Source organism: Heterobasidion irregulare (genome assembly GCF_000320585.1).
Source record: "Heterobasidion irregulare TC 32-1 unplaced genomic scaffold scaffold_01, whole genome shotgun sequence".
In the NCBI taxonomy this organism is placed as follows: Eukaryota; Fungi; Basidiomycota; class Agaricomycetes; order Russulales; family Bondarzewiaceae; genus Heterobasidion; species Heterobasidion irregulare.
In genome coordinates, this window is record NW_009258197.1 from 3245540 (window position 1) to 3260037 (window position 14498).

Here is a 14498-nt window from a genome sequence, read left to right on the forward strand (position 1 = left end):
GACCACCTAACGCTCCGACTAAAATTTATTTTTGCGGTATAAGCGTTCTCTGCTCCGTTCGCAGAGTGTTCTGGCCTGTTTTGCCAAATCACCCTGTGCGCTGCGTGAAAACTCGGATCAGATCTTACAGAAATAGGCTGGCTTACATAGTTTTCTTCAATCATTTAAATTGCCTTGCGCGCTGCTGATAACCAGTACCGACATCCTTGCGGACTGACGGTCGCATCATTTTTCCCCAAAATCCTTACCGCCCACATGCTCCGATGTTTCAGACGCAATGCCCTCATCTTGCGGCTGTTTGACTTCACTTGTCTTCACATACGAAAATTGCTCATCAAGACTGCCTGGTCCTATCCCCACAGGTATCCTTGTCCAGCGCAGCGCCCAACCAATGCCCAATAGCTCTTTTCGGTGCGACGAAAGCCCAACAATCGTAGAGGCGCCAACCGAGCAGCGCGGGATGTCAATCGTAAGTCCGACTTCAATTACATGAACACCTGGACGGATGGCTAATCAGTGTAACGTGAACGTCGATGAAGGGAAGCGCGTCAGGGCTGTCTGTATGTCCAAGGGGCTAACCCTAGGCAACACCGGATGGACGCACGAATGCATGGGGATATCATGTCAGAGGGAAACCTGACGGAAACTATTGTCGATCCATCATCACGATCCTCAAGTGCGTCTCTAACCAGCATGCTCTTCTGTTTCTTACCTGCTGTGCCCTGCCGTACTCGTACTTTCGTCTTGACGCAGATCAAGACCACGCGGGTTTCGCGTGCAGGCGCTGCACCTGCAGAAGCCTAACTGACGTTTTGTCTGTGATGTCTTCTACTCTAGGACCTCGTTGGCTCATATCTACCTGTCGGACATCTCCTGGCGCTTCTCTCTTGCGTCGCAGCCCCAGAGCTTGAGCTACAGCTTGAGTCCGCAAACCTCGGAATGCCTATGGCCGTAAGCATGGTGCGGCCAACGAGATCAGAACACGCACATCATTTCACACGGCTCGCTCTGCTGACCCAGCCTGTCCCGTTCTCGCATATCTTCGCACAAGGATGGAATCTCAGTTCAGGTCGAATCAGACATTTCTGATGCCTCTGAGCCATCGAGTGATGGGGAGCGGGACGTTCGACGATTGGATTTCGCCAAGGTCAATATCATAGGTTACGAAACGGTTGCACAAGACAAGGCGATTAAAGGGAACGTAAATGTATGTGGAAAAAATTCTGGACAGTATGGAACTAAATTTACAGATGTGCGTATTCAGAGCGAAAAGAAGAGCAGAGCACAGGGCAAAAAAAAGTCAATGAGCAACGAAAGCGAAAAGATGGAGAAACAAACTGAACCCCGATGACGCTCGACCAATTATACGACCAGTTCTGCGGAACAGAGCATAAACACCGCTAAACGAGTGCAAGGACTGATACAATCCATAGTCTCCAGTGCCGGCGAGGGCAAATCCACTCCATCGAGGTAGACAGGACCTAGGAACGACGTGGGAATGCCGGCACCCCTAAGTTCCTATGTATCTTGAGATGGGTATGGCGGCAAATGGGTGGAGTCGGCTCCGAACTCATAGCATGATTTCACGGATCTAAAAACGAACCCACAAAGGCAGGAAGCGTTAGCACTAGCTCACAATTCGTGTGAAATGACAAAAAAGTAATGACACAGGGGTGGGGAACGTAGGAGGCAAATGGACGTACGCTTTTGCTGATGATGGAACTATTCAAACCACGATGTGATCGACATGCCGCACACATTGGGCAAACAAGATTCGGAGATTGAGACGTAGGTTGCGGGTTGACGCGGGTACAAAAGATAATGCAATGATCAGAACATAGAACAAGCACAGTTGATAGATAACAGTTGAGGTTAGAAAACAACATGTCCAGATAAAGATAGGCATATGGACAAGGTTGAGTGGATACAGAAGGCCACGTTGACGTGCGTTGAAATAATGGCAGCCATGGAACAAATCCACGAGGCGGCCGAGAGAAAGATTATATGCAAATATGCAAATGAAGCATAGAAAATGAAACAAAAGGAACAGTCAGATTAACGCGGCTACTTCAAGATTTTGTCGAAGAACGATGCTGAAGGAAGAGGAGTGGACACACGAAATTAGGATGAGTTTGAGCGATAGGTTGTATGCAATGTGGAGGGGACGCAAAGGGATGATGAAGACAAAGACTCACTCTAGAGGAAAGAGATCAATTAGAATGAGGACACGAAGACGAACAAAGCATATAACTCGCCTTCGACAGCTGCCATGACTACACGCAATAGGGCTGTATCCGTTGCAGTTGTTATACTTGTCATGCGAAAGTTCAGTCTCATTCCGAGATTATTCGAAGGGCAACGCACTGGATGTAGATTTCCCGCTCTTTGGAGCGACCGGCCTTCTGAGCCAGTCTTGCGAACCGCTTCTTGAAGTAATCTCGACCCGCCCGAGCATCAGCCGCTTCACCATCATAGTCCTATACGCATACGCAGATGAGAACACGAGTATCTACAAGGACGAGCGGACGTACAGGGAAAAAGCTCTTGATGTCAGAATGCTGAACCTTCGCCTCAAAGAGGTCGTTCTTGTTCAAGAAAAGGATCTACGAAACATCATTCAGCACATCAAACAAAAAGAGGAGGGTGTCATACGATTGAAGTCGACTTGAACCATTGTGAATGACATATTGAGTCCCATATTGTCATGGCGTCTTGCATTTGGTTCTGCATGATATTTAGTAGAGCTTTGCGAGCGTAGATGGGAGATACTCACTGCGTCCTTGTCTTCCACCAAGCACTGATCATAACCACTCAGGCTGACCAAGAACAGTATGCTTGTGACATCCTGGAAACAATGGATCCACTTTCTCCGCTCGCTCTTCTGCCCACCCACATCGACCATGAGCATTTCATGATCCTTCAGCTGGAAGACCGTCTCAGTGATACCGATCGTCCGAGCCCGGCATCGAACAATGTCCTGTTCCGTGGGAACGTAATCCAGAGCAAACAGTCGATCTAAGTCGGAGAAGAAATACAAAAGACTGAAATGACGAACAATCAGTGAAGGTCATCAGTTGATATTGATTACAACGAAACGCGTACTTCTCTGGCAAGGCCGCTTCATTTCCTCGCTCCCATGCTTTCTGTACACTTTCGTCGGCCCACAGCAACTTCAACGGGTCGAGGTAGCTTTCTGGAAATGGCTCGCCGTCACGGAGGTCGACCGCATTCTCCACTTTCTCGATATGCTCCACGTTCTCGGAAGTGACTTCAAGGCCCATATCCTCCATCGCGTCCAGGAGATACTTCAAACCATGTGTCAAATTGTTAAATACAAGCTGCCGATACGACTCGACCTCTTGCTTGGAGAACGGAATGCGATGGATGAGGCGCATTTGCTACGGAACTGATATGAGTACCATGCATGATCTCTCAAGGGAAAGCGGTACCTTTAAGATCGTGGACTTTCCAGAATCGCCTGATCCTAGGAGGAGGACCTGAGAAAAGGTCACTTCACACTTGTGATGATGGGCAGAAATGTCAATCACCGCACACCTTCACTTGAGCATTCATCTTTGTTTTGGCCTATGAAACAATTAATTAGGACTCTGGCGGGACTGATGATATGCGCTAACAATGCATATATGCTGGCCAGGGGAGTGGTAGGATACTTTACTCACATCTTTTAACGCTTTCTCAGCTTCTCGATGCCGCCGCTTGTCCTCCTCGGTCACATCGACAGGCCCCGAAGAGATACACAGGCCCATTGTGAGAGCAAAGAGAAAAGAGGAACGGGTAAGGAAAGAGGACACAAACCAGACAAAGTGGCTGTGGGGGTAGGGAACGGGGGCAGGAAGAGTATGTTCAGAGGCTGGAATGCGCTGAGAAAGGACGACCCTTGTGTGATGAGATCAAGGTTCTTGACCAACAGGGAAGCGGAGTGTGATCAGACGGCTGATGCGCCGAGGCGCCTCAAGCAATAACAAACAGGGAAAAGAGAAAGAAATAAAGAAAAGGAGAAATAAAAGAGAGAGCGAAGGGAGGGAGGATGAGGGGAAGGAGGGAAAGAGATGTGGGCGGCGGCGGTGGCGAGCGTTTAGAGCAGCACGCGGGGCGGGGCCGTCAAAGAACGGTAGGAGGATGGGTGCCTCGGCGCCGGAAGGGCCAATTTTGAGGGCAGAGCGGGCCGAGGCCGCTTCATTGAGGACACCGCAGTACTGACACCGGAGCTAGCACGGAGAGCATCAGAGGCTATCACACAGTTATCACACCCGCTTCTCTCTTGCCTCCTCGAGCGCGTTTCAGACACTCCTGGATCGCTGCCCAGCTCCAGCCCAACTTTGCCATCCGTCAACGGCACTCGCTAGCGCACACCCGCCATAAACATCCTCGCAATGCGGCATCCACTTGCAGCAGTATCACCGTTCAATATCCCCGAGTGGCTGCGAATCCGTGCTCTAAGGAAGTCAATATGATCTATCGCAATGCGGACGTAGGCGATTCAATTTTTATGGGTGTCGTGTCTTAATCGAAGCTTTGCCATAAATTCGGTCGCCAGGGAATCATATCCGACTAGAATTGTAGGGTAGCGGGTGGAACCGAAGGAACCAGATTGATATTGTTGACCAACAGCATCCGAAAGTAAGTCAAAGCCTCCCTATTCTTACACTGCGCAGCGTCGTCATGTTGAGAGGCTCAAGTGCTTAAGCCCTCAAGCGCGGCTAAAGAGATGTCAACAAACGTCGACGTTGACAGCCTTGAGGCCTGAGGGGGAGAAGGAATCGAAGATGTCTTTGAGGATGCTTCCAGGTTGCAGTGTCTGAAGCTGTCTGGAGATGTCTTTTGCTGACATTGATGACAAGTTGCCATTTCCAATCCTTGCTTCACTGCGCCACTGCATTGCGATTGAGCACGCGCCGAAATCACGTGCTGGGAATATTGCCATATCGAGTGTCCCTCGTTTCTTTCGGCTCACTAGCACTGCCGGCAAACTACCCTCCATGGCAAAACATTCTCGAAAACGCCAGCGTCTGGAAAAAGCGACAGAAAGCGACATTGTACCACTGGGTGCACGGCCATCTCTCACAGACGACGCAAGCAAAGACGACGAGGAGCGACGGCTCGAGAGTTTACTTTTCGGGACGCCGTTCGTGCCGTCTGGGAAAGGCAAGGGGACCATCCTTGTAGTGGGCAACGAATCTGACGGCGGAGATGAGGCGAACGCCGGTGGTGCGGCAGAGTTCGAGGGGCTTTTGGACGATGATGTGAGTGACCGCCATGCGAACTTGTAGTTACGCTGAAGGTTTGTCTCGTACAGTTATTTTTTATAGACAATGCTGCGCCGCCCAACAATAATACGATTGCGGAGCCGGACATAGTAGACTTGGAAGCATCACAGGGCTCGGTGCAAAGTGGGGATGAAGCGGACCAGGGGGGAGACGCGGACGGGAACGAGGATGGAGATGAAGACGAGGAAGAGGACGAGGACGAGGATGAAGACGGGAACGAAGAAACACCCCAGATCAACGCGCCAGATGAGCATTCCCTACTCGGATCATCTCTCCCAAAAAGTCGCAAGGCCCCGGCATGGACAGACCCAGACGACAACACCCTCGAAATATCCCTCACCTCCTCCACCCGCCTGCGCAAGCTTCGGGATGCTCCGTCCGAGGACACACTAGGCGGACGCGAATACGAACGGCGCCTGCGGCGACAATACGAGAAAATCCACCCCACGCCAGAATGGGCCGCCGACGCGCGCAAAAAGCGTTCAAAACGCCGCCGCGAGGAACAGGGGGACAATGAGGCGGAGGAAAGTGTCGATGAGCTGGTTTCATCCACGCGAGGGATTCTAAGTAGTGACAGGAAGGAAGGAAGGATTGAGCCGGGGGTGTTGGCTATCGAGAGGTTGAGAGACGCGAACCAGGCGGCGCAGGCGGAAGGGGAGATCAAGTCGATTCAGTTTCATCCCTCGTCTAGTGTTTCCGTCCTTTTGGCTGCAAGCGCGGACAGGCGCGTACGCCTCTTCAACGTAAGTTTTGGTCACTTGATGATGCTCTGAACAACATTCATAATCCCTCGCTGCTCTTATTAGGTCGACGGCCACACGAACCCCCACCTCCAAACCCTCCATATACCCTCGCTCCCTGTCACAAATGCACAGTTTCACCCATCTGGGTCGTCTGTCTTACTAACCGGACAACGCCCGTTTTACTACACATATGACCTGCAGTCAGGCGCTACCACACGCTCCCCGCGAGGGCTGTGGGGCACGACTTTCAACGCCTCAAATCCCTCTGCCCAAGACCAGAGCATGGATATCTGCGCGTTTGATCCTACAGGACAGGTCCTCGCTGTCGCTGGGCGGAGAGGTTACGTGCACCTTGTGGATTGGACGAGCGGCGGGGGACAGGTTGTCGGAAGCATCAAGGCAAACGCGTCGGTCAAGGCGCTCTGGTGGGCGCGCGGACCGCGGGGAGGGGCGAGGGAGTTGATGACATTGGGAGAGGATGCGGAGATCTATGTGTGGGACGTGGGTGAGCGCAAGTGTGTGAGGCGATGGAAGGACGACGGGGGATATGGCAGTCGAGTGCTCTGCGGAGATCAGGCGGGAAATTACGTTTCGGTTGGGTGCGTCCAACTGCCCATCCAGCTGCATCATCGACGTGCTGAATTGACAGTCTCGTTCGTAGATCCAAGTCCGGCATTGTCAACGTCTACAGTTCTGACGCAGTGTCCTCCGAGAAGGTCCGGCCAAAGCCTCTCAAAGCCATCGGCAACCTCACGACCTCGATCTCCGCCGCGCGGTTCAATCACGACTCGCAGCTGCTTGCCGTTGCTAGCAATGTCAAAAAGGACCAAATGCGCCTGGTACGGACCTGACGCAGACATGCATACATGCAGGATGCTCATCATTTCATTTGCCCAGATACACCTTCCATCACTGACTGCGTTCTCTAATTGGCCAACTTCGAGCACGCCACTCGGGCATGTCACGAGCGTCGATTTTTCCGTGGGGAGCGAATATATCGCTGTTGGGAACACAAGAGGACGCGTGCTGCTGTATCACCTTCGGGACTTTGGTTCTCGATGAGCGATGATCTAATTGATCACATGCACTCCGTACTATGCAGGTTATCGAAACATATATTCGCAGACAAGCGACGGGGCAAGGTAGAATTGAAATGGGGATAAGTACAAAATATGGTAGGGTTCCTTGACGGCTTTCAGCATAGAGTGAGCACTAGGGTGTCGGAGCATGCAAGCCGCCAAGCTCGAGGATCAAGAGACCGGTGCTGACAGAACAAGAGAGAGTGACAGCAAGCGAGACAAGAAAGCAACAAGGACAAGAACCGCGGAATCTAGGGTAGTGGGCACTCATGAGGCGAACCGATCGAGCAGATTCGCGTACGTCTCGGATACCTACAGTACCACTCGGGGTATGTATTAGTGAAACAACAAGCCATGCAATGTACGCACCTTCCGTGCCCGATTTTCGCCATCAGGTACATATCGGCAGACGACAGCGCTCGCCTCAAACCAGCGCTTCGCTTCTTCGAGTAAAGAGACGCTGATGGTTCATTTGAGATGACATCGCAGAGTAGGGTCGATGGCAGACAAGGCATGATTGCGACGTACTGGAAACATTCAATCCCGGTGTTGTATGCGGTAGCCATCAACCAGTATCTTTCGTCGATCGGATACACCTGCATGAACGACCTGCTTCAGCCCGAGCAGTGCAGATATCAACCACAAGCAAATGACCTGGTCAGATGTGCCACTCAAATCGCAGTGCTCCTTCAACACCGAGATGGCCTGTTCGATGTACCCTACCGCTTTGAGTCGATCAGGCGCTGTGTTTCGCGACAAGAGGCTGGTGCATATTGCCCGAAGCCACCGAGAGAATTTTTCGACTGAGAGCGATTGATGATCAAGGCTAGCATGCAGAATCGCCTAGAGTTTACCGACGTGAGTCTTCGAAAGTCAAGGTAAAGTGGATCAGCCTGCCTCTAGCGCCGGAAACAGCACTATGGGGTTGTCAGCTAACTCCTATCTGGTGAAGCACGCTGCATCGTGACCCACCATTGACTGGACAGTCTTTTTCCGCCCACTACGGCATGCACAATGAAAGTTGAATACTCTGACCCTGACAGCCCGCGAAGAGTACCCACTAATAGATCTCCTATGATCTCAAACGTGTCTGCAGGAAGAGCCTCGCTCCGTGCTGCTCGCTATAGGAAAGATTCAGCGGTCATTGGAGCGGCGAGAATTAGGGTGGCGTGCCTCGATGACTTGCTGTAAGTGTGCCCAGTCCTGTAGGCGACAGGCAACTTCTGCTTCGAAAACTAGCAAGACATGCAGACAAATCATGACACGGGGGATATTTTCATCCCGCAGCGGAGCCTTTTTCAGGATAGTTTTAATTCTCTCTTCGCAGGCCTGGATCTCCAAGGATAACGCCTGTAATCTGTCGACCTATAGGGGAGTTAGCCAGTAACGGAAGTCGAACACGAGGGGAGTGACCTGATTCGAGCCCGGATCGGGTGGGACCTTTCGCGTTGCGAACACTGGGTGACAGCATAGTAAGGAAACCGAGATTCGACGCCTGGAGCCCACCACGTACCCCTACCCGAGGTCGCGGCGAAAGACGCATAGACCATACATAGGTAATCTTCATCCTTCTCGATCAGTGCAGCCTCACAATATGCTTCCAAGAGCTAGAATGTAAGGGTCAGCATCTGTGTCCTCGGGCGTCGGAGCATCTCCCACCTCCCGCGACAGATCAAACAGACCAGGAACCTTCCCTTCTGCGTTTTCCCATTCAGAACACCCTTGTATGGCACAATTATAAGCAGTGCGCCACAGCCACGAAATGTCCTTGATAGCTATTGGCGCTCGCTTCTCGATGCATGCGGAATGCACCAGGACTTTAGCTTACGAATGATCAGTGCGACCTGTTGTAACCTGCTGTCACAAGGCTCATAATATATATCAACTTACCTTGCTCAAAATGCCCGATCAATTTATCGATAAGGTCGCCCCTGGCCAATATTGTGAGACCTGACCTCGTCCGAACAGAAGGCGTTTTCGCTCACTTGCATGTAGTGGGGTCAGCAATGAGGTCCGCCGTTAGTCTGATTAGGCATCGCAGTACAGCAATGCCGTCTACGTCGCCTTCTCGACCTTCTCGACTTTGAACAGACTGCGACAGCTGCTGCAGGACCGTCAGAAGCAGTCCTTTGAGATCGGATTCATGCGCAAGGCGCGTGGCCATGAGCAACATCTCTCTACGGAAGCGAGGAGCCTGGACCATCTTCTGCGTTGCCTGTATGGCTAGAAATTGCGAATTATTTTCCAAGTTGACTCTTAAATATCCTCAATACATACCTTCGTCCTCCAAACCTCCGGGACCGGTTCATTTGAGCTTCATCTGCGACAATATCCGATGTAACGCCCACCTTGTTTAACAGCAGCTAGGAGCATGACATAGTATGTGGAGGCGTCATCTCCAGGGCAGCAGCGGATAGTGGCGGATGCTTTTGCGTATTCTGCTTGCTGTATATGACACAACGCTGCCTTTCGATAGCACTTTCCGCTGCTTCCTGCAATGCTCCGAAAGATCCGGTGGATTCCCTGCAAGAACCAGTCTGCGGCCTCAGAATACCGCCGAGCGTTATACTTTCTTTCACCAAATTGCCACAAAAGCTAGATGCCAGTGAATTCGAAAAGTATAAGCAGAGAGACGATCGTAACATACAGACAAACACGACGTCGCAGGAACTTTCGGGAGGGAAAATTCGGCTGTCTGTACGACTGCAGTAATGGGATGAAAATCAATTCAAAGAGTGCAACGTGCATCACATACTGTCGAATGCCATTTTCAGATCCTGCATAGCCCTTGCGTGGTCGACTCGTGAGCTTTGAAAGATTGTGGCCAACAAGAGCCGGTCCACAAAAGGGAATCCCGAGCTGTCAGGGATATGCAACGCCCGTTGGAGGCATTGTTGCAGGACAGACGCAACAAGCGCACTGTCTCACATTGAGAAAGAAGCACCTTTACTCAGATGGATAGTAACATACTGCTGTTGACTTGATGTTCGGAGCTCTTGTAGAAGGCTTCGAAAAGGGAAGTTATTTGTTCCGTGGAGTTGCAAAGACAAAGGGAGATATACTTGGTCACGGTCTCTTCTGTGAAATCCATGTGATCAATGATAGACCTGAAGGCTGGAATACAATTGCAATATGATTAGTTCATCAAGGGATGACTATCTGCGTGTCAACGTGAATCCTAACCTTCAAGCAGCGCCTCATCTGTGGCTTTTCGCCGTTTACGAACCGCAAGCATCCACCATCGAATTTCCGCGTGTTCGGAAGATGCCTGGGAGTGAAGAGCGGTTAAGTGGAATCCAATTGAGTCTTAACTTACAGTTGTTGGGCTTACGTGATCTCCCGACTCTTCAATCGATGTGAGCAACTCCTTGATAGAAGCCTCCGCACGATTTAGATTGTCCGGCGCTTCAGTGGAGGACAAGATGTAGGCCCTAGCTGAATGTTACAGTTCGGACTTTCATCGATCTCACGAAACGTGAGAGACTTGCCCAAGTTCCTCAGAATGCACCTCTCGATGGGGATCAGCGTCTGTTGAGAACATGTTGCGAAGATGATATTCTTGCTTACTCACCTTGAGCTGTGCAGAGCCGGCCGTCACCGTGTCGTCCAGGTGTTCCGCAAGTGCAAATGCCTTCTGTAGCCACTTCACCGCTTCTGGAGCCTTTGCCTCCTCTGGCGCGGTTTCTCTGTTCCGGTAATGTCCGGTCAACAAGGATCTACCTATCTGGAGAAGCTTGGACGCTAATAACTCGTGCTATATGCGGGTAGTTTGTCAAAAAAAAACCTCAGTCACGCGAGGCAGGTGAAGTGTTTACGTCACGAGCGGGTAAAAGAGCCAGACGCTCATTTTCGCTTTCTGGGACCATCAGGTGAGCGTGTCCTTCGGAAGGCACTTCAGGAGTCACTGACCGGTGATATTCTGAAGCATATAGTGAGCGAGGCTGACATTGCCCTCTTCCCAGGCCTGGGTATAGTTCCGTGGGTCAGCACGATTACCCACCGAGAATATCCTCGGCACTACGATGCATATGCTTACAACTTCCATTCTGCTACAGTAGTAGACCACGGTGGCCTGTGCCTTTGATTGTTGGTGAACCCCTTGTGGGTCATTCGCAACCCGCAGACGCTCTTCGTACTGAGAAAGCTAAGCGAACACCTGTATCATTGAGATTTTCACACGACGTACCTCAGCCGCAGATCCCAACACGCTAGCTGCGACTTCAAATCTTCCGACGCCTGATATGTCACTCCACATCAGAAGTCTGTTGGTCCAAACCAACCAGGGATGAATGCCGGAATGAGGCTGACTTACTGGCCAAATCGACGCCCGCTTTGCTGGCCAGTTGTAACATGTGAATCAAAGCTATAAAAAGAAGCAGCGCCGGGTGTGAACCGGTGTCAGGAAACAGTTGATGAAAATTGTGTTCACTTTCGATTTCAAGCTTGTGGGGGAGGCCTGCCTCAATGAGGCGAAATCCAGATGACCTCACTGATGGGAAAAGTCAAGGCGTCAAACTCGAGACGAAATCATTCAATTACGAATGTGCAACAGGAAACATACGCGCAGCAGAAATAAGTGTCGCTTTATCATCACTTCCAGGACAGCTGATACTTGAGGCCGAATTCCAAAGATCGGTTCCTAACAGTATGTTGTTGTCAGACAGGTCCCAGCGATGATTCCCAGGGATAAAGCAGCCGACCTTCTCGATCGAGCGTGTCTGCGAGATCCTGTGGGACCTTGGGATGCCGCAAGGTGAGCTTTTCGCACAGTGCTGAGAGCTCATCAAGGTGTGGGACCAAGGATTCAGCGTCCTTGGTGCTTCTGCTAGAGTTTGCCTTGATCTTGACGAGAAGGTCTTGAGGCCCGAAAAGCAAGCCCCATTAGTGCGATGTATCATGATGAGCAAGTCTCAGAACCACCTTGTATGCTGTCGTACGTTTCCCGGAAGGATGCGGTGGGATCTTTTCTGTTCCGAGCGGCCATTGTGGGGCGGAAGATGGACGAAAACGCGTGGCGAAGAGGAAGAGCGCGCACTCAACTTGACGCGCGATCACATGAGGTCACTCAGTGTGATGCGACGCGTCGCGGTTTGTCACACTCTCAGTCTCTCGGTAGCTCTCGGTCCAAGCTTCCAGCAGCTTCCATGTCTGCTCAACCAGGCTTTCCTTCGACATCCAATCTCCCCGCAGATGCCGTTGCGCGGGCTACAACTGTAATTACCTGTCCTTCTGAACCCCTGGAAGGTCCGTCTGATTACCTCGGATAGCACGCTCGAAGGGATGGCGCTTTTGCCGGTCTAACAGCAGGCTTGCTTGGAGGTTCGCCACTTCGTTTTTAGCCAACCCCGTTTCTGCTCCATTTACACTCACCCCTGTAGCCATCATAGGTACCCGTATAGGGCTGAACAGAAACAAGGCGATCGTCGCTGGTCTGGGTGAGCCTCACGCCTTCAGATTTTCCGGTCGCATGCAGATGAATAGCTATGCCTTGATAATATGCCGTTCATGATGCTAATGTCGGGACGTTTGAAACAGCTACGGGTATCCTGGCGGGGTATGAATTCACGCAAGGTTTTCTCGCTTCAAACATGTCCATCCTCCGCGCGGAGGTTGCTGCGTTAGAAAAGCGAAGCGACACTGAAAAGTAGTGAAACGGTAGACCAGGCGTGTAAGCTGCGGACCTATAACAATAATTGGGGGTCTATGGATCCTGCCAAGTCAATTATTGTCCAGGTTGCTGTCTCATCTGGCTTCCCAATAAGTCATGTCTTCGTGACCTTTCCTTGTACGTACAATGTCTTGATTGAAGATTCACATCATTCCCCTTTTAAGCGGTATGCGATATTCTGACGATCTGTCCAGAGCGCTACGGGTCTTTGTAGCCCGTGCTGAACGCAGTCCAGTCGGTGCTTTCTGTTCGGATCATTCTTTCCATTTCAAGGGCGGATTCCCGTTACGTGAGCCAGTCTTGCATCATTGACCGGCTGAGAGCAACCACGCGTTCGAACTCTCCACTGCCTACATTTGCAAACAGAAACCAAATACATCTTGCGGGATCGACTAATCACCGCCCTATCAGCTCCTGCGTGCAGAATTCCATGATGGGAGCTGGTCCTTGGCCCTAAGTGAGTGACGTGATCCTTGACGACACCCATAGATTTGTTCCTTGCCTCCAACGCCCACCGGGCATCCGTTGTTTTTTCGGGATCGGATTCAATGCCCCCGCGTCTCGGAAGAAAAGATGCGATCCCGGCCGCATTCGGGTGCGTGGAACATGGGGATGAACCAGTCCGATTGACTTATAGAGTCTCGGATTCACATCCCCCTTTGATCCTCCATGTCTATTGGACCCCAATGAGTATGTGCCCTGCTCCACAGTCAAACGGGATTGAGGTTTTTCGATCATAGCCCAGCCTTCGTCAGCCAAGACGGTAAGACGGATGCAGTCAATGCATCATCTCGTGCGAAATCAAAACACCCATGGCGCAGCGCTTTTGAGACCCTTTGATGATTCTTCGAGTAATATCACCACCCGACCAACACCCGCACCTGCCTACAACAACAACATCGCCGTTGACGTCGACCGCGTAGTGGCTCTGTCAATCTGCCGGACCGCAGTTCCCAATAAAGGGAGCCCCCGCAACGAACATGCAATGCAGCGTACGAGAACAGACGAGAAGTGTTATTGCCCTTTAAGGAGAAAGCGATCCCGCTGGATGTTTGAGCCGATGGCTGTAATAGGGAAGTGCTACATAAGTGGATACGCACCTGATTTGGAGAAGATTTAGAGGAAAACAGCGTACCCAATCGATGCAGTTCTCGAACGCGTACATTTGGAGACATCTGCGTGTCTTCCAAGACGATCTAATCAGACCTGACTGCGTCGTCCGCGTCAATGCGCATGCTGGCGTTTGTTCGTACCCGGCTGTGCCAGTAGCGAAGACAAATGACCCTGCCCTGACAGTTCGAATTCGAATGTGTTCCACAAGCATATGGATGCAAAAGCGACCGGATCGTAGGGCCACGCGGGGGCTGGAACAGATTGCTAAGTATTGGGACGGATCTGTGAGATATGCGAAAGATTTCAGCCTGTGCACTAGTACGGGCCATTCGGGCGCTAGCTTCAAGGTTTTCATTACTCTGACGTATCTAGACTCCGCTGTGATACCACCCTAAGTTACAGCAACGAAGTGTAGGGGCGTACCTTTCGCTAGGAACCTTACTTACAAGGCAAGGCCCATCGTAGAAGCACCCCCTAATAGCAATCTCTTGTATGCACCACCTGCGCCTGAAATGTGAAGAACAGTCAAATCAAGCTCAGACAGCGATGCGCGTCCCTTGCCTTCTGAATTGCTTTTATAAACATCATGATACCTCATTTGGCACGA

General features: G+C 51.3%; 5 protein-coding genes across 5 annotated transcripts; 3 read left to right on the forward strand and 2 right to left on the reverse strand.

Annotated features, from left to right (window-relative positions):
- The first annotated feature begins 252 nt into the window (after positions 1-252).
- On the forward strand, positions 253-1574 carry HETIRDRAFT_469935 (uncharacterized protein). Its single transcript, XM_009543286.1, has 4 exons — positions 253-469; positions 540-676; positions 754-1207; positions 1265-1574. Exons 2-3 carry the CDS (start codon positions 595-597, stop codon positions 909-911), a joined length of 240 nt encoding a protein of 79 aa, XP_009541581.1. The 5' UTR covers positions 253-469; positions 540-594; the 3' UTR covers positions 912-1207; positions 1265-1574.
- A 239-nt stretch (positions 1575-1813) lies between these two features.
- HETIRDRAFT_378879 (uncharacterized protein) lies at positions 1814-4062 on the reverse strand. The gene is made up of 10 exons (XM_009543287.1): positions 3681-4062; positions 3556-3585; positions 3450-3497; positions 3103-3398; positions 2774-3041; positions 2653-2724; positions 2532-2603; positions 2365-2477; positions 2256-2311; positions 1814-2093 (listed from the first exon to the last, which is right to left on the reverse strand). Exons 1-10 carry the CDS (start codon positions 3765-3767, stop codon positions 2065-2067), a joined length of 1071 nt encoding a protein of 356 aa, XP_009541582.1. The 5' UTR covers positions 3768-4062; the 3' UTR covers positions 1814-2064.
- Positions 4063-5000: 938 nt separating this feature from the next.
- Positions 5001-7198, forward strand: HETIRDRAFT_378881 (uncharacterized protein; the record flags this gene model as incomplete). The annotated part of the gene is made up of 5 exons (XM_009543288.1): positions 5001-5264; positions 5318-6031; positions 6095-6630; positions 6693-6870; positions 6929-7198. 5 exons carry the CDS (start codon positions 5001-5003, stop codon positions 7091-7093), a joined length of 1857 nt encoding a protein of 618 aa, XP_009541583.1. The 3' UTR covers positions 7094-7198.
- A 45-nt stretch (positions 7199-7243) lies between these two features.
- HETIRDRAFT_443350 (uncharacterized protein) lies at positions 7244-11365 on the reverse strand (the record flags this gene model as incomplete). The annotated part of the gene is made up of 25 exons (XM_009543289.1): positions 7244-7295; positions 7391-7422; positions 7480-7570; positions 7639-7706; positions 7765-7873; positions 8083-8231; positions 8293-8475; positions 8524-8567; positions 8624-8717; positions 8770-8831; positions 9001-9041; positions 9096-9333; positions 9388-9402; positions 9459-9705; positions 9758-9813; positions 9866-10029; positions 10081-10116; positions 10173-10224; positions 10294-10378; positions 10442-10545; positions 10581-10638; positions 10682-10864; positions 11057-11074; positions 11147-11254; positions 11297-11365. The coding sequence occupies 25 exons, from the start codon at positions 11363-11365 to the stop codon at positions 7244-7246; spliced, it is 2358 nt and encodes a 785-aa protein (XP_009541584.1).
- A 209-nt stretch (positions 11366-11574) lies between these two features.
- On the forward strand, positions 11575-13618 carry HETIRDRAFT_424419 (uncharacterized protein; the record flags this gene model as incomplete). Its single annotated transcript, XM_009543290.1, has 10 exons — positions 11575-11755; positions 11795-11863; positions 11912-12033; positions 12060-12354; positions 12378-12545; positions 12646-12754; positions 12973-13067; positions 13203-13235; positions 13268-13373; positions 13489-13618. 10 exons carry the CDS (start codon positions 11575-11577, stop codon positions 13616-13618), a joined length of 1308 nt encoding a protein of 435 aa, XP_009541585.1.
- Positions 13619-14498: the final 880 nt, after the last annotated feature.